General features: G+C 41.0%; 4 protein-coding genes across 5 annotated transcripts in view; 1 reads left to right on the top strand and 3 right to left on the bottom strand.

Moving 5' to 3' along the window:
- Positions 1–7,872, bottom strand: part of LOC117894550 (synaptotagmin-5) — a 35,892-nt gene extending 28,020 nt beyond the window's left edge. For both annotated transcript variants that reach the window (XM_034801673.1, XM_034801674.1), the window contains exon 1: positions 7,682–7,872. In XM_034801673.1, coding sequence (XP_034657564.1) covers positions 7,682–7,855 — 174 coding nt within the window. In that variant the 5' untranslated portion in view covers positions 7,856–7,872. The remainder of the gene's footprint in view (positions 1–7,681) is intronic.
- A 592-nt stretch (positions 7,873–8,464) lies between these two features.
- Positions 8,465–8,845, bottom strand: LOC117893189. Its single transcript, XM_034799699.1, has one exon. It carries the CDS (start codon positions 8,843–8,845, stop codon positions 8,465–8,467), a length of 381 nt encoding a protein of 126 aa, XP_034655590.1.
- A 111-nt stretch (positions 8,846–8,956) lies between these two features.
- On the bottom strand, positions 8,957–9,457 carry LOC117894027 (nucleoplasmin-like protein ANO39). Its single transcript, XM_034800865.1, has one exon. It carries the CDS (start codon positions 9,415–9,417, stop codon positions 9,034–9,036), a length of 384 nt encoding a protein of 127 aa, XP_034656756.1. The 5' UTR covers positions 9,418–9,457; the 3' UTR covers positions 8,957–9,033.
- A 4,855-nt stretch (positions 9,458–14,312) lies between these two features.
- Positions 14,313–15,099, top strand: LOC117894017. The gene has a single exon (XM_034800851.1). The coding sequence runs from the start codon at positions 14,336–14,338 to the stop codon at positions 14,945–14,947; it is 612 nt and encodes a 203-aa protein (XP_034656742.1). The 5' UTR covers positions 14,313–14,335; the 3' UTR covers positions 14,948–15,099.
- Positions 15,100–18,512: the final 3,413 nt, after the last annotated feature.

The following is an 18,512-nucleotide window of genomic DNA, read 5'->3' as shown; positions in this document are numbered from 1 at the left end:
TGACGTTAATTGTTGTTCAGCTACTTTGGACCCGGATCGAGAACCCGAAGCCTCCATGTAGGCGATACGACTTTTCGCCTCCTTTTTAACAGTTGTTGGCTTCTGCTTAATTGGCGGGCCGTGCAAAAAAGGACCAGGACCTGGATCAGCATCAGGCCTAGTAATAGGAGCAGCAGCTGCTGTTGTGTTCATATTTTTTGCCGAGATTCCTCGGATTGGACGCCTTTCTATTTTGCTTTTTTTTTTGGCGTTGCGTTGGTCTCGTGCGCAGCAAAAGAAAAAGAGCGAATAGTTTCTAGCCGCCTTTTAACAATTGTTTGGGCCCTTAAGAATTGTTGACCACTTCCGTTTGTTCTCCATTTAACGCTTGATTGGGTCAGAAACTATTTGTTCTTAAAATTAGATCGTGCCCATTCCTCATCTTTTTACATACATATTTATGTATGTACATATCATCTGCTATTGATTTCAATATGTACATATATGAAGATAGATATATCAAGTTTGTGATCTGCTATATATTTCTTTATGCTCGTGTTTCTAGAAGAAGCTCATATCGGAATCATTGAGAAATTTTATTTTATTTGTGAACAAAACTTGACTAAACGCTGAACAAATGAAAGCATAACCAAATATTTATACACCGAGGAAGAGGAATACTTCCAACCGGATTTATCCAGCAGAAGGGTGGTGTTTCAAGGAGGCCGCGAAAACCACCACCGTCTAGGGGAGATCGAGCCGAGCCGACCCGGGTTGAAATGGCTAGAGATTGGGTTAATCATTTATTGACATTAATTGGTTGTGACATTTGCATTTTGACTGATTGTTGTAGTTGCCATTGTTGCTACTTAAATGTGGCGTGCATTCGAGGGTTTGTATATTCAAGTATTTTTTTTATATAACTACTATGACTTCATTATACCATAGCTGTAGTTGTACCTATGTATGTGTGAACACGAATACGAGTTGAATTTACCCATGAATAATGTACTATTCGAATGAGCTTGGAGGTTGTTTCTGGTTTTGAGTCTGCGTGTTGCTGAATAAATATGCCACAGGGTTTGTTTTTTCCGGATCAGAGAAAGTAAGTTTCTGTCCTATCAGAATAGAATATTTTGGTGCAAAGAAAAACTATGTATATCAAAGTACTATACCGCAAAATGTTCAAAAAATATAAACCAAAAACAAAGGAATTTTTTTTTTTTTTTTTTTTTCTGTTTTTGTTCATGAATGGAAAGTCAGTGTTAAGGGAGAAAGGACATCCAACAAAAGGACCCACCAACGATCCACACTTGCAGTGATAGGCAGTTTTGATGGTTTGTCCTCCGACAGAGATACTCAGGTACTCCTGATTCTTAGAGAGAAAAAATCCATGTACAGGCATTTACACGTACCGGTAAATATCTATTTATCCATGTTTATAGGCTTCTTTTTTATATGTGGTCAAGTCCGGACTGGACCCAGGGACAATGCTATTAATCAGGACACTCGGAGAGTTTTGTCTGTTGTGGTCAATATTGTGGCTATGTCAGGGGGCCTGCTCCTGCGGGATAGGAGAAGCGTCTGACGAGTGGAAATCCAAAAAGAGAGAAACACTTAAACACTTAACGTCTAATCAAATTACATAATAAACAAAAAACAAAGCCAGAAACGCTTCGCACCCTTATGGCCGCCACTTACCCTTACCCTGCTATCAACAGCGTAACAGCCAGTCAATAAAAACCGAATTTACAATCATAAAACGCTTCAGTGTCCCTCTCTCTGATCTCGCCAGCACGCGTTGGGCTAGGTCTAGGTCCACGCATTCAACCCCCAGCTGCACATTAATTCATAATGAAACCGATTTCGCTACGGCTTGAATGATTTGGTTGTGCTCTTCGTTCATTTATAACATCGTAGAAGCATCCACAAAGAAAAAAGCGGGAAAGCTTGAGCCTTCCTCACAGCTAAGACCTTAAAATAAAAAACCAACTTAGTCATACCTTAAACTAATAGTAATGCTAAACTTGAACCATAGTCAGTTCCTGGGGTCTGTCAAGCTTGCCATAATGCACAGCACCAAGCTGAATAACGTTATGGCCAGATACGTCTGCGACGAATGCCTGAAAGAATTTTACTAATAATTACTGCCCAATATTTCCATCATACTCGTATAGTCCGTCAGAGACTCAACTTCGACTATTAATACTCGTATGCCTGATGTTGAACAGTACCCCATCCAGGGCCAGATTCCGCTGCACAACACACTTGATCTGCCTCAGCTCCTGAATATGAACATTTTCCGGCGGGTTAATCTCCTTCATTTTACGTATATATGTATGTATTTATGTCCAATTGAATATCGCGGGAATGCGGCATTTATTTATTTGTATTGGAAGTATTTATACCACATTCAACGCCTCAAGTCGTTGAGGTCTTAAGGAACGGGATGCCTTACTTCCGCGCAAATCAATGCCTTCTTGTTGACTCCTCTCTCCAGTCCTCTGGTTGACATCACTTCCTTGGCCTTGGATTATAACCATATATGTACATAGCCATGACCAGCCGAGTATCCCTTGCTGGCTCTCCCAGCACGAAAAACCCACTGGGTTTCTGCTCTCGTGAGTGATGCCATATCAAATCATAATGGTCTGCATTACAGTTGTGAGGCATCGACGGTCATGTTGTGACGGTCATGTTAATGAGGCAGACGTGAGAGGGCTTTCAGGAGCTTTCCGTGACCTTTAAAATACAGTACGGCTCTTAGCCATGGAGTCTTAATTGCAATTGAAGTCTCACTCTGCGGATTCTGCAAGTGCCAACTGTCCAGCGGCAATCGGCTGACCGTCTCCGACCACTCCGACCAGTGCAGCAGTCAATATCTTTTGCCGCTCCAATGGCAACTACAGCTGTTGGTGATCCAGTTTCGGCAGCCGAATCGATAATCTCGGAGAGCCTGCGTTTCCGTTCTGTCCGTATGTCCACCAGTCAATAGAATTTCAGGACCAACGGATACTGCGATCACAGTTGCCTGACCAGTAATGTCACAACCAGAGCTGCAAGATTGTGTGTCACGGCTTGCTTGACCTTACATCAAATGAGGTAGCTGCTTTTATGCAAAGCAAAATAAAAGAGTATAAGGCTAAGAAGTAAAATAGACTGTTCCTGCTCTGCTCCTTCCTCCTCTGCTCCATCCTCCTCTCCCCCTTGCAATTCCTCTCAGTCAAAAAAACTGACTTCCTTCCGCTTCCTTCCCCATCAAATTTCTCCCTCTAGTAAGCTCAGCGCACTTTTAATTGACATGCCAAATGCCATTGACATTTTAATGCCGGACATTCATATTTCAGAAGTTTTGTCAGGTCGGTACACAATTTATCTTTCGTCTCGACGTGGAGGAAGAAGGAATCAGGAGCAGCGAATTCACACTTCACGTCGTAGCATTTCACAGTCCAGATGGCACTAGACCTGGAATTCCTGTGTATCGATAATCTCGGAGAGCCTGCGTTTCCGTTCTGTCCGTATGTCCACCAGTCAATAGAATTTCAGGACCAACGGATACTGCGATCACAGTTGCCTGACCAGTAATGTCACAACCAGAGCTGCAAGATTGTGTGTCACGGCTTGCTTGACCTTACATCAAATGAGGTAGCTGTGTATAAGACTGGTTCTTCCCGGCCAGTCTATTTGTATTTCTTGCTGGTGTCTTTCTCGCTATTTGATATAGACCATGTTTTAGTTCTTGGTCATTTCAACCTGCCATTTACTGTTTGGTCTTCGGTTAACAAATTTTATAACCTTGTGCTCATGCCACGACATGACTAACTAAACCTGTCCCTGTCTCAAATCAACCATGTGCAAAGTTCCTTGGGTCGATTGCTTGATCTGAGCTTTGTCTCGGATCCTCACTATAACTGATAAGCTGCTACCATCCTACTTTCGAAGTGTCGGATCGAGTCCGTTCGGGCTTTCCCCCTACACCCTCCAGCAGCTTTACTTTTTATTGTTGTTGTCATTCTTTCTCGCTCGCACACTCTGCCTCATGCAGTGTGCTGCTCTGTGGTAGGGTGCCGAGCTAAAAGGGCGTGTTTGTGTGGGAAGTGATGACAGAGGTAGATGACAGATGTAGAACAAATGTAGAAAAAATGTAAAAATTTTTAAAAAACCACTAAGGTACAGATGTGCTACTGAGTACCGGGTATTAAAGTTTTGACGCGTACGAAGCGTCTCACAAACTTCCCACTCGGTTTTTTCTGTATATGTGCTTTAATTCGGCATCGTTTAAGATACTGCTCATTAAAATCCATGGAGAGAAGGCGGATCTAAAACTAGCTATTAAACCAAACGCTTAATTTTTAGTTAAATACAAACATTTTTTTCAGAACTGAAGCCGGAAATACCCTGTAATTTTTGCCATTATTTATGTTGATGTTTCCATATAACATCCATATAATTTATCTCCATATTTATATCTCCAGCTCAGTATGGCGTTCGACTTTGTAAACCACTCTCCTCTTTCCTAAAAGCTTAACCATCTAGGGTTTCCGGCTAAAGAGTCTTCAAAGAGTCACAAAGAGTTATCTTCAAAAAACTTGTATCTTTTCTTCAACTGTAGCCATCTAAGCCCCTACTTTTCACACTCTTTATAAATGACCTAGTTTTAGAGTTCTAGTTCTATGTCCAGTATACACACAACACTCTATAACTTTCAGTCATGGTTCTGTGAAATTTAGAACTGTGAATTTCAAAGTAATGACATTTCATAGCTTATTTGCTTCTTAGGCCTTCTTCTGTACTTCTCTTGAAAAAAACACCTGCTAGGATTATAGTTCCCTCTACTGCATAATATCAACTACTAATACTCTTCCTCTTCTAACCCGTGGTTAGTTTTATTTCCTTTGTTTTTGGCCCTTTTAGTTCTGTTAAGTTCTAATTTTCCTAGAGTACTGTCTAACACCTTTCTTTAATGCATGTTCGCGACTAGTTCGGTTTCACTCATAGCGCGTCATGGCGCAACGCCCCTCGTTCGGCTTGTTGTCGCATGGGCCTCTTGATGGTGCAGTCATTCCAAATCAATATCTAGATCAACGTCCAGAACAGTTAGTTCGATTTTTTCCTGTGCGTTTTTGTTAATTACCAAAAATATATTTTATCAGCATTAAAATATATCCCGTTGGATACGAAAATGGTTAATAACTATCTAATAACTGCACACCCTCAAGCAGACTTATTTTGTAACCAAGTATCAAGACAAGCAACCTGTACCGCCGCCGCCGCCAGTGTTACCAATGGTATACTAAGCTGAAAATTCATTTAATAATATAACTACCATAGACACCGTTTTCCGGCGGAGCAACCGACATCACAACCACACCCCAGGACTATCAGGTGCCGCTCAATATACCGGAGTCTCAGACGCCAATGGCCTTCTGGAATTGTGACGTAGCAGCCAAAACCAGAGTCGGAGCTCCAACAGGAGGTGTGCCGCTCCGAGAATGGATGTTGAATTTACGATGCCGGAGTTCATCTGCCATCAGCAGAGCACCATCAACATATGTACATATACCAATACCAACTCACATGGAAATTCCTTAGCAGGTTCGGACAAGCTTTAATTTCCTCAACAGGGGATGGTCATATTGGCCTATTCAATGTACACAAATTAAACAACGTGCAACCTATGACTATGCACGAGGTAGATTGCAAGCTCATTCATAAGCACTGCGTGTGCTGAAGTGGTACCTGTACCTTTTCTTGTGGACCAACTATAGACTAGTTCGAAATCGAATAACATTTTTGCATTTGCATTGGTCGGTACAAAATTATAACCACGTACCAAAGTAGCGCCATCTGGTTGTACCGTAATGGATGCTGCTTGATTTTAACTGATTGACGCTAGATGGCGCTTGGTATAACCAAAGACAATAATAGTCGTTATTAATTCTAACCTCACCTTTTCGAAAAAAATATTTCGAATTTTCTGATTGGTTGTAATTTGAAAGTCGAAAAAGTATTTAAAGTATTTATTTTCGAACTTAACAAATGTGCATTTGTACATAGTAGTGCCGCGCCTGACTTCTTTCAAAACTATTTTTGAGACCTTTCCAGTCTTTCGAATTGAACAAGTGATACCTTTTTGGAAGGCCTGAATCGAATGCATTTTAACCATGAAGAAATCAATTACACTTGCCCACCATCTTTTTGGTTTTCTTGATTTTTGATACCTACCGATCAAATCTGCTGTTCAATGAAATAGTAGTTTTTTTTTAGAAAATCGAAATACCCAAAGAGGAAATTTAATAAATGTCTGCAAAAGACAACGATGAAACACAGCTCAAAAAAAAAAACAAACAAAAAATGTCTATATGTTTCGTGAGGTTTAGTATGTAGTTTTTCTTCAAATTTTTTTTCACAATGGCCTCACTCCCACCTGGCTTGTGTACATAAGGTCCTGCCCAAGCTTAAATAGGATCTATGACTATATTTCTTAAACCACTTGGCAAAACTGTGCTCTGGGTGACGGATATAAAATCGTAATAATGCATTTAGCATTCCTCAACACGATTACGTTGGGATTTTGGTCTAGAGACTGAGCTGGACATGGAAGTGCCAAACTTTTCGGATGAAATTCCATTCCTAGCGAGCTTTCTTGCGTGTTTCAGATCATTATCTCGTTGAAATATCCTTTTAAGAGGCCTTTTTCAAAGATAGTATTCCTGTACTGTATTAAACAAATTTGCAGCCACTTTGTGGCGTGTCCCATTAAAAATACAGGTGTTGAAAATCCCGCTACACCATCTCGATATTACCTAAAAAAGTCGGGAAAAGTAAGTATTCTCGTTAGAACAATTTCCTTTTTGCATTAACATTTTTTAACAAAATTCAGTCCGAGTGCAAGTGTCTAGTGAGGAAAAGTAACAAAATGACTAAAAGTGCAAACCAACAAAGCACAACATTAATAAAAAAAACGTGTAGAGAAGTGTGAGACGGTACCGGTACTCACTCAGCATGTTCGAATGTATTTTTTTTTAAATTTTACATTGTCTATTTACTGTCATAACTTACAAAAGCTAAGTATACATTTTTGTGCATAATTTTTGAGGATATTGAATGCTTGGGATTGCCCTCAACCATCTTATACCAACCTCTAAAAGATACGTTTTTCGAAAATATAGTCGACAATTTTATAGTTGGCGATTTTTGATTTCTTCTACGCACTAAAAAAAAAAGCTTCTTACGCGTCATAACTTTTATACCCGGTACTCAGTAGTACATCTGAACCTTAGTGGTTTGGTTTTATAGATATGGTCCTTCGTTACGGAAGACGTTTTTAGTTTTCTTTTGTCTTCAAATTTGTGGAAATTTTGAAATACTCGTGTAATACACTTGGAGCCAAATTTTGGTGGCTCAAGTTTATATGGGTGAGCAGCGAAGATTTCAAGCACTGTATTTGGTTTTCTAAGATCTTTGTGTTGGAAAACATATTTATGTATCGAATGCACCTTTGCAATGCGATAAGCACCATCTGAATATTATCCACCAAAAACCTACCTTCATAGAAATTAGGCACTCGTACATTAATTATTTCAAGTTCGTACAGTTTTGTGTGGTGTACATTCTGGCCTGTTGCATAATCTGTGGGAGCCTCGCAACACCGCACCCGCTCTCACAATACAGACCTATCCATGTCAAACACTCAGCTTACCTTCATCTGCAACTTTCGCATGATGCGAGTCTCTTCCCAACGATCCAACTCTTCCCACTCCTTTCCACGCCTACGCAGCAGATAGTAGCGGTACATAACGATGGTTACGGCCAAGAGAAGGGCAAGGCCGGTACCGGCGGCAGCGCCTAGGACCGCAGAACTAACCATAACCATTTTGATGGTGTGCCCTTGTCACTGGAATAAGTTGGCAGATAAATAAAACAAATGTGATTTTAATTATAACTGAAGTTGTAATTGTGAGCCATACAAATATTCTCTCCATAAATTTCTTGTGTAGATTTTTCCAGCCAGGAAATATGCATTCACATCGTGGTAGTTATTCATCAAGATTATTGTTTTATCAAGAAAAATGTAATTTAAATCCCAATAAAATAAACTGTTTAAATGGCAAATCGAAAAGTCTTCCTTATTGTGGGTTGCTCTTTGCTCTCCCTGCAACTGTGGTTCTCCAAAATCTCCACACTGTCCCATGAGGATGGCTGAGAAGCGATGGGGACCCCCATGTACAATATTAGGGTCACTAGAGCCAGCATAGTAATGGTAAGACGCATTTTTTACAGTCCACAGAAAACCACTCCGATCAAGCTTAAGAACACTAATATGGTGAAAAACAGAAAAACATTTTGATGCCGCCACGAAGCTATTGTTATTGTCATTGAAAATGGCCGCAACTGTGTAAACTAAAATTTGGTAATTTCCAAACATGATGAATATCGAATTCTGCTGAGACCACGTCGTTTCTTTTTGTGATGAATGCGTATGTTAAAAGTCAAGGTTCACATAATTAACGAATCCATTTTTAAGTATGGCGAAGTGGGGATGTGGCTTATGGTCGGGTTCGTGTTCTGGGTATTTAAGAAAGTTAAATGGTTCCTCGTCGATTGGCTTATCGACAGTTGCATCGTCATTCTCTTCGTCCTCCACTTCTATATAATAAGCTTTCCTTTCACCAGTTTCATCTTCGTCACCGCCAGCTTCTATATCGTCATAGGAATCGTCAGCAGTAGGTTCATTCTTTAAATATGCCTCCTCTTCTGCGTTCTCACTGTCTTTCTGAATAGTGTTTGTTCCCGGGATGAATTCTGTAACAATTAACTGTTTGATCGCCTCCTGAACATCCTCCAAAGGTTTCGGAGAGATCATGGCAACCCCCAAGCATCCGATTAACGTAAGAAAATACCACACACGCATTTCGTTCGCGTTCAAGTCAAAGCTGTTTCGGCTTTTAGCAGAAGCAAGTCTTTTTAAACAAAATTTTCTGTCAAAATTTGGGTTTCGCTTTATTCAGAGAACTTTAAACACATCGCTATAGTCTGACCGAATAATAAATTTTAAGCAACGGCGTGAACCCGAGGCCTGGCATTGAAAACAACTGGACCATGTCCTCCGAGCCTGGGCCAAAATGGAGGACTTTTCTTCTTGGGAGCCGGAACTGTGATAGCAATGTTCTCTCCTGTGTCTTCATTGTCGCCATCTTCCTCATCAGCCTCATCTTTATTATTGTCTTCGTCTTCAACATCTTCGTCTATAGCATCTTCATCTTCACTGGAGTCTTCATCTGCACCCACCTGGCTCTCTTCTTCAACCGAATCCTCGTTATCGGTGTCAGCATCGCCATCAACAACAGCACCAGTTTGTCCATCCTCAGCTGGACGGGCAGCCACAAAGCTTACAGCCAGGAAGGCCAACAGAGCTAAAACCATCTGAGCACGCATTTTGGACTTTGACTTAAGAAACTGCTTTCCAATTTCACTTGGCCCAGAGCTTTTTATGGAAAAAGACTGGCCAAATTTGCCAGAATGGGGTGGGGAATATTACCAAAATTGGGTTATCCGCAATTTATATTTGAACAATTGTTTAACGTGAAAGTTTTACAAACGTCTTTAGCAATGAGGTTTTTTTTGTTGTCTATAGAGAAGAGGAAACGAAGAGGGACGTGTGAGACGGTTCTTACGAGTCGCAACTTTTATACCCGCTACTCAGTCGTACATCTGTACCTAAGCGCTCTTTTAGCTCTCCGCCCTCCCCTTGAGCCGCACACTGCACTAAGCAGAGTGTGGACTGAGAGAAGGTGCAAAAAATAAAAAAAAAACTGCTGAAGGTGTGGGGGCTAGCCACTGCAAATGAATATCGTCTTTCTGGCTTTAATAATGATCCAATCGGATTTTCATTCAGTGATCTAATAGATATGGCTATTCTCTACGGAAATGCGTTTTTACTTTTCTCTTATCTTTAAAATTGTAGCTGTGGGAGATTTTCGCTCTTTGTGTGGGCGGAAGGGGGTTTGGAGAAATTTTGAAATACACCTGTAACAGTGTGATATATCGTGAGTCTTCACACAAATTTTGTTGACTCTAGCTTTTATAGTCTCTGATATGCAGGCGCTCATCAAGACGGGCGTACAGACGGACAGACCCCCAGAAGGGCAGACATACGGACCGACCGGCATTGCTGTATGGACTCGCCTATTGATGCTGATCAAGAATATATATACGTTATCGGGTCGGAAACGTTTTCTTCTGTGCGTAACATACAACCGTTATTCGCACAAATACAATATACCCTATTTACTCTTCGAGTACCGGGTATAAAAAAAGGGGATTTACAATCCAACATCAGGACTCCAAGAATGAGTCGGTGGGATGTGGGGGAATTGTATGGAACAATAAATACACGATATGTTCCCATCCATGCCTGCGCAGTGGCAAAATGTCCGACTGATCTACTTAACCATCACCTCTGCCAGAGGAGCTATCAACATTATAGTCGCCCTCAGTTCCATATGCTGTCACATGTATGCCATAGTCTGTAGAGCCCATGAGCAGACAAATATCAGATTCCGAATTTCTTCCGTAGCGGTCAGATAGATACTGCATTACCATCTTAATTTTACTCCCATTTGCTTATGGAGCGCATTCTAAACTGCAAACTTTGCAATCCATGCATATGCCCATTTCTTGAGCAATATAATAACACTACTCGATACGATTTTGCCGCTTCGATCCAGACTAACTTTTTCTGAAAGATATGGGGCTTAGAAATGTTTTGATGCTAATTTAGTTTTCTATGCCATAACTTTTTTTAACGAATTTTTAAACTTTTTTTTTAACTCTTTTTTTAGAGGTAACATAACTGCTTTTTTCACATAATCTAAGTGTCTTACATCTTGTTGTGTCGGTTGGTTGAATTTTTAAAATTTTAGCTCAGCCGTCTCTTAATAGTTGTTTACGAGCAATACCTTAAGCGACGTCTAATGCATTTCAAAGCTTAATATTTTTCAAACGGTAAGCTAAAACCACAAAGTGTTTGGGTATACATTATAGACGCATTATAATGGCTAGATTCATTACAACCAGATGTAAGATATTTAAGTTATGTGAAGTAAAAAAGAAGCGCTACCTCAAAAAAAACGAGAAGAGACGTGTGAGACGCTTCTTACGCGTCACAACTTTTATACCCGGCACTCAGTACTACATCTGCACTTTAGCGGTTATTTGTCAAATTTTACATTTTTTCTTCATCTGTCATCTACATCAACAACACTGCTCACGCCAACACGCTCCTTTAGCTCGCCACCCTCCCCTATAGACACACACTTCAGAGTCGCGGCAGAGGCAGAGGCAGAGACGTGTCAGGGGCAGAGGCCATAAACAGCGCGAAGCAGAGTGTGAATGCTGCGGGACGGGGTGGGTTTGGCCACTGCAAATTCATTTCTTCATTGTGGCTATAATAATGATCCAATCGTATCCCAATTTGGTGATCTGATAGATATGGTCAATTCCTACGGAATGGCGTTTTTAGATTTCTGCTATCTTCAAAATTGTAGCATTGGGAGATTTTCACCCTTTTGCGGTGGTGGAACGGGGCGGGGCGGGGCTCATTTTTGAAATACACTTGTAACAGTGTGAGCATACAGAAGTCGCGATGCAAAATTGGGTGGCTCTAGCTTTTATGGTCTCTGAGATCCAGGCGCTCAACAAGACGGACGTGCAGACGGACAGACAGACATGGCTCTATCGACTCGGCTATTGATGCCGATCAAGAATATATATACTTTATGGGGTCGGAGACGTTTCCTTCTGTGCGTTACATACAACCGTTATTCGCACAAATACAATATACCCTATTTACTCTTCGAGTACCGGGTATAAAAACCGTTACAACAATTAAACCAAACCTTAAAATTTCTAAAAAAAATGAGTTCTCTCAAAGAAAAAATCCATAATTGTTAAAACAATTTTATTTCCCTCAGTACGAAATATATATGAAGAATGTTAAACAATGTACTGCTATTGCAATTATGTGCGTTGATAAAAACGTTTGTGCAGTTAGTCTTAATCTGCGTTCTTTTGCTTGCTCTCATCGCTTTCCTCATCAACGTCTGCATCATCGTCTTGTTCCTCTGAATCATCTCTCTCTTGGATTTCCTGGTCTTCCTCATTTTGGGCATCATCCGCATCAACATCCACATCCTCAAATTGCTCTACATTCTGGTCGTCCTTGATGTCATCAATATGAATTGACTGGGACGAAACTGTAGCCAGCAGCACAATTCCAAAGAGGGCAATCAGCAAAAAGTTACGCATTGTCTTGTTTTGGTTAGTCTCTAACTAATTTCAAGTTCTCGACTTAAGTTCCTTTTTATAGCAAATTGCAAATTGGCAAGAGCGTAGACTGAAGGGTGAGTTTCGATGTTTGACCTGGAGCAGCTGTTGCCTTGGATTGCAACCAAAAATTCAAAACAGCTACATATGTGTAAATATTTAGCTGCTACAACTGTATATAATGTCTAGACCAGATCATTACAGTACAACATCTAGAAGTAGAATCGCTAATTGGTAAAGCTATCGGACCGAAAGCAACCCTGGCACATTGACGCATTTTGAAGGTTCAATATATAATCCTACATTAGATTACTACATTACCCCATTACCGCTTCAGATAATCATTAGACCCGGTACTCGAAGAGTAAATAGGGTAGTTTGTATTTGCGTGGAAAAGTGGATGTACATGTGTATGTATGTAACGCATAGAAGGAAACGTTTCCGACCCCACAAATTCTTGATCAGCATCAGTAGCCAAGTCGATGTAGCCATGTCTATATGTCCGTCCGTCAGAGACCATAAGCGATAGGCCAACCAAATTTTGCATCCAGATGGCTCACACTGGATATGCTCACACTGTTACAAGTGTATTTCAAAATTTCGCTACGCCTCTATCGGCCCCCGCAAACGGCGAAAATCTGCTGTATCCACTATTTTTAAGATTAAAAAAAACTATGAAAACCATTCCGTAGGTTCCGTAGGGTTCCATATCTATCAGATCACCGAATGGGGATTGGATCATTATTATAGCCAAAATGAAGAAATTAATTTGCAGTGGCCAAACCGACCCCTTACAGCATCTTTTTTTTATTTTTTGCACATTCTCTCATTCCACACTCTGTTTCGTGCAGTTTGCGGCTCTAAGGGAGGGAGCGAGCTAAAAGAGCGTATTGGCGTGAGAAGTAATGTAGATGTAGAAGTAGATGTAGATGACATATGTAGAACAATGTAGAAATGTAAAATTTCAAAAAATAACTAAGGTACAGATGTACTACACTACTGAGTACCGGGTATAAAAGTTGTGACGCGTCGGAAGCTTCTCACGCATCCCTTCTCGTTTTGACTGGAATCGCACTTTTTTAAATTGAATTAAAGACTGTCGGTTTTACCATTTAAAAATATACAGGTTCCTACAGTAGTAGGAACGTTTTTAAGACGATTCGTACGCGTCACAACCTTTATGCCCGGAACTCTGTCATTATACGCATACACATACATACATATTCATTTGAGCAACAAAAATAAACAAAGCTGCCGAATGGGGTGGTGGGCTGTTTTTAGTTTTCTCTCACCTGCAAAATTGTGGATGAAGCTGGTTTCGCTCTTTTGTGGTGGCGATGGAGGGAGTGGCGAAATTTTGAACTTGACTCAGTGTGATATCTCATGAGTCTTCACACAAAATTTGGTGACTCTTGCCCTTATTGTCTCTGAGAAGGAGGCGTCAGACAAGACTGGAGGACGGAAGGACATACGGTCATAAAGATAAGGCTATATCGACTCGGCTATTGATGCTGATCAAGAATGTATAATTTAGAGGGTCGAAAATGTTGCCTGTTACATTTTACGACCACAATTACAATGAAGCCTATTTAGTCTTTGATTCCGAGGTATTATTATCAACAAATACCGGAAAAGTAATCTGTTCCTTATTTGGAAACGTTTTAACATAATATATAAGGAAATTACGATTAAGTTGCAATAATGTAATTTAGTCTAATTTCACTGTAGACTATTCATAGATATGTTTATTACATTAGACTTCATTCCATTCCTCGAATTTTGTTTATGTTTGTACAATTGATCTCAATCATGGGCTTCTCATATGCTTTTGGGGGGTAAAAACAACTACATTTTACCGACTAAGTTTGAATAGTGCCAGATACCGTAGAACCTTGATGACTGTTTGCGTACTGTAATCATTTACCCAATCATTCGGACTACTTTTAACATTCATCAAAGGTATAAAACCCCAGTAAAACGACTTAGAAAATACAGTTTCTGCTGCACTCAGCCAATCAATCTTCAAATCATGCGCTCCATAGCATTCGCAGTTGTAATATTTGTCGGCATCCTGGCCTACAGCAATGCAGCTCCTCAGATTAACCTCGGCAATCTTGCCTGGCTGGAGAACATTCTCAGAGGCTTAGGATCCCAGAACTCCACCATTCGATTCGGCAACAATACTCTGATCGTATCGGGAGTGTCCACAGCAAGTGCCAACGTCAACCCGTCTCAAGTAGAGCCCCATCGTCACAATCATCATACTCATCCATGGAGTAACTATCCTGGCTACGGCTACGGCTACGGTGGTTACTGGCGTATGGTTCCATCTGTGGATGGCGAAATCATTGAAGAACCAGAGAACAGCCAATCTTATGATTCAAATGATTTTGCCTTTGATCTCTCTGAAGATGAAACTGTTGAGGGCATCATCGAAGAAGATCAATCTGACGAGGATCATTCATTTAGCGATGCTAGCTCAGAGGCTGAGGATGAGCTCGGTGCAGAAGCCGATGAAGATCAGCTTGACCAGGAGGATGTAAATGAATCCATGGATGAAGAGGTCGATCCCGAAGAAGAAGCCGCGGACAAGGAATTAGATGATGCCGAAAGCGAATTGCCCGCCGAGAAAACCAACTAACTGCTGAGTCTGAGCATACGGATACGTCAGTTAGAGATCAACAACCCAGACAATATTTAATTCAATCATACCTACTCCAATTTGAGTACAGTAATTTTTAACTTCTCACTGCATATTTTTGGGATCACTGACAAATAAATATCTTATATGTATGTACATATACTGTAAAGCGAAATGGAGGCGTATTCAACGTATCCTCCCTGGCTCGGCCTTGTGCCATGCTCTAGGATACAGGAGGATCACAAACAACTTAACTTAACGCTGGCCTCCCGCCGCTTATCGCAGATTGCGAGGCCAACGACATCGGTCTAATTGTGAGACGCGACGACACCACACACAACTGTCAGTGGGGAAGAACAGAGCCCAATGACGACCCCCGATAAGAATATCTCAAAGGAGGACACGGCCTGCCTGGTTAAAGCATTTACCGATGTTCTGCAGTGAAATCGAATGCACCTTCGAAGCTTCGCTCCTGCATAAAGTGCTCTCGAATACACCACCAACTTTGGGGTCCCTGAAGAACACAGCCGATCTGTCATGAACCACGTCCAGCAATGAATCACTAAGCCTTTTGCCCAATTCACAAAAGCGAACCTTCTTCTGTTGCCTCCAGCTCCATTCTGAACCTGTTAAGTCAGAAGAACGTATACTGGGCTTTCATCCCAACCCAATTGACCTACGCCGGACACAAAACAATAAATTGAATGAAAAGGATTCCGAACACATGGGTTCAAAACAAAGTCGTTTTTTTGGACCCAAGCCAGGCTATGCGAGTGGATGACAAATTCTGTCACCTGTCACCGTCGAAAACGGAAGTAACACTCTTCACAAGGAGATGCAATATTTAAATATAAATATTTTCTCACCACGGCTTAGACAATGCGAAAGGGCCACGCCTATGCGTCATCACAGCGGACCTGAAGCATGACGGTTATATTCCCACCGTTCGCCTTAACCTAGCCAAACCTCACCTAGTAGACAAATAGGTAAACCCAATAGGAAGATTCACTGCAAAAAATGTCGACAGTTGGAGGAGTTAAACAAAGGCGATGGCATTATAATGCGGAGCGTGTTGGTAATTTGTAATGCTGGGAATGAGATTAGTTGGTCGCAGGCGCCGGTCGGACCCGCCTGACAGTTGTGGTTGGTTGGCCTAGCCTAAATGGCAACGCAACCACATGCACTCCACTCAATTGCTGTCCCCATTTGCCTATGCCGCCCACAGCTCAATGCCAATCAACGTCATCCACTCTCATGGAGATATTCACGCACGCATTCCCCCGACAGGCGTCCGAAAGGACTTAATCATAATTTGATTCAGCTTCGCCTCGTGCCAATGAGGGAAGCAGCTGAAATTGTAGCATACAGCGCTCTATAAATAAGTTGTCATTGAAGGCTGTGTCCCTTTTGCCCTTGCCTGCTTGAGGAACTTGTATGTATGGCCAACCTGGCCTATTTGTTAGTTTTTAAATCTCAAATATCAGCGCACAGAGTGAAATGTCAGCAGTGAATGATGAACCTCCCGCAACCTCTTTTAAATGTCTTTGCAAAAATCTTAAGAAAAGCTACAAACACTTAAAGCACGAATGAAAGTATAATATAATATAAAAGAAAATAATAGAAAATTGGAGGAAAGAATTTAATAGAATGGAATAGGAGAATGGCAAATAATGACAAAACAAAATGAACTCATTTTGCTTTGGCGCTGTTATGTTAAATAGAATCCATAAATTGAATTAAATGGAGTCCTCAATGAAAATTCTTAACACAAGGGAAGAAGCCATTTCCGTCGTTTTCTTTGCCCCATAGACAGTTTCTCCATTTCGTATATGGTAAACACCATTACATGTTCATGTCCATTTGGCTATGACCCCACTTGGCTATGACGTTTTGCAATCTGAAGCATTTGGGTTCATATAAATTTGGATGGCTGACTGTGATGACTATCGGTTTAAGCCCAGTTAATGTGTATTTCGCTCCACTGATCCCTGTTGACTGCGTCTGTCTGGTCGGGTGATGGCAATTAAAGTAATTCCCTCATTTGGCCCACAATTGACTGCAATTATCCAATAAGCCAATTGCAGAAGAAGACCTGTGGATTGAATATACAAATCATACAGCTATCAGCTGGAGTTCCTTCGATGTGGACCCCACAAAATTCGCTCTGGAGCGCAATTCGTAGAATTCTTGTTGACAAAATGGACAGACATGTGTTGGTAGAAGTTCCAGTGTATAGTCTAAGACCCCCATGTCCTTTAATTTGCATACAACAAAACATTACAAGAGTTTATCTCGTTGCCTGGGGGAGACCCGGGCCCCTTTATATATTATTATTTGTCGACTTTGCGGGTTGACTGCTCAAAAAGAGGCGGAAAGAGTCAGAGGATTCGCTGTCACTGTGCTTCTTGCAATTGTTAAGTCAATGATGATAGATGGAGTGCAACGAATGAAAATGGTGCCTGACTCCACCATCCTGACTCTATGCTGTTATGTGCAAGGTAATTATACACATAGGAAGTAATACGTTTTAAGCTACTTATCGAATCTGATGTTAATTCATTACATGCCGCTTATTAATTCGTACATTTCGAATATAATAAACAATAAACAAAAAAGTAGTGGCGATAAGTTCTGTGAATTAAAGAAGTAATTTTTCTGTTAATTTTCTCATTCATATGTCAAATTGATGCAATTATCCCAGCGGCGCACTCTCACTCACACCTCATTCATTTGCATGGAGCAAAGCTTTTTGTAAGAAAGCGCGCATATGGTGTGTAGGTCTGGCATGAAAATGGGAGTGGGAGTGGACCGATGGAGCCAGATCCAGCTAGCTCTAAAAATAACCAAGCAGCAGCAAAAACGGCGTCGCCAACAGCCCTCCCTCCGAGCCAGCCCAGCATAGATTGTTCCTCAATATGCTCAACTTACATAAACATAACAAAATGCGCAAAAGCCGGGGAGAATATGCTCGTGAACACAATAATATCCTTTCTGTTGTCGGGGCTCATCAGACTGGTTTTTAATGAATCAACAAGTGCTAAAAGGGTGTCTGGAATCTATCGCTCACGCTGTGCAATTTGCATATATTCCCATTCAATTTCGGTTCAGCTTAGACGATCCATTTGAACAACGCCGCCACCGTAAGGTGAACGAAAAAATGCTCCTTGAATTTAACTTTTTGCTTACTCTACCCTCGAATTAACATTTTGATTGGATATTTCAATATTGCTCCATATGGAAGATTGTTTACTGGTTGCGAGGTTTGATTCGGTTCGGGTTCGGGTTCGGGTTCGGGTTGGTGCTGTGCATGTAGCTATTGCTGGTCATATCGTGCTAGCCGTTATTTTATCACCTTTAACGCCCGACTGAGTACGCGTTTGCACTCTACTCAATACCACAAATATCATTTTCAATACAACCTCGATAAGATAACAAATTGTTCGTTCTGCTTTGTGATTGGGTTCCACAATAAATGAAATTACTTGTAGGAATTGAAATATGTTCACAATGAAATCTGTTTAGGAACCTGTTTTAGAAGCCTTTTTAGGAACCATTAATAATGCTT

The sequence above is a fragment of the Drosophila subobscura genome, chromosome J (assembly GCF_008121235.1).
Source record: "Drosophila subobscura isolate 14011-0131.10 chromosome J, UCBerk_Dsub_1.0, whole genome shotgun sequence".
NCBI classification, from domain to species: domain Eukaryota; kingdom Metazoa; phylum Arthropoda; class Insecta; order Diptera; family Drosophilidae; genus Drosophila; species Drosophila subobscura.
This window is presented reverse-complemented; position numbering and strand designations above follow the sequence as displayed.

Excerpts from the sequence above, each read along its gene's own strand:
- LOC117894027 (XM_034800865.1), bottom strand. The coding sequence starts at position 9,417 with ATGCGTGCTCAGATGGTTTTAGCTCTGTTGGCCTTCCTGGCTGTAAGC.
- LOC117894017 (XM_034800851.1), top strand. The coding sequence starts at position 14,336 with ATGCGCTCCATAGCATTCGCAGTTGTAATATTTGTCGGCATCCTGGCC.
- LOC117893189 (XM_034799699.1), bottom strand. The coding sequence starts at position 8,845 with ATGATCTCTCCGAAACCTTTGGAGGATGTTCAGGAGGCGATCAAACAG.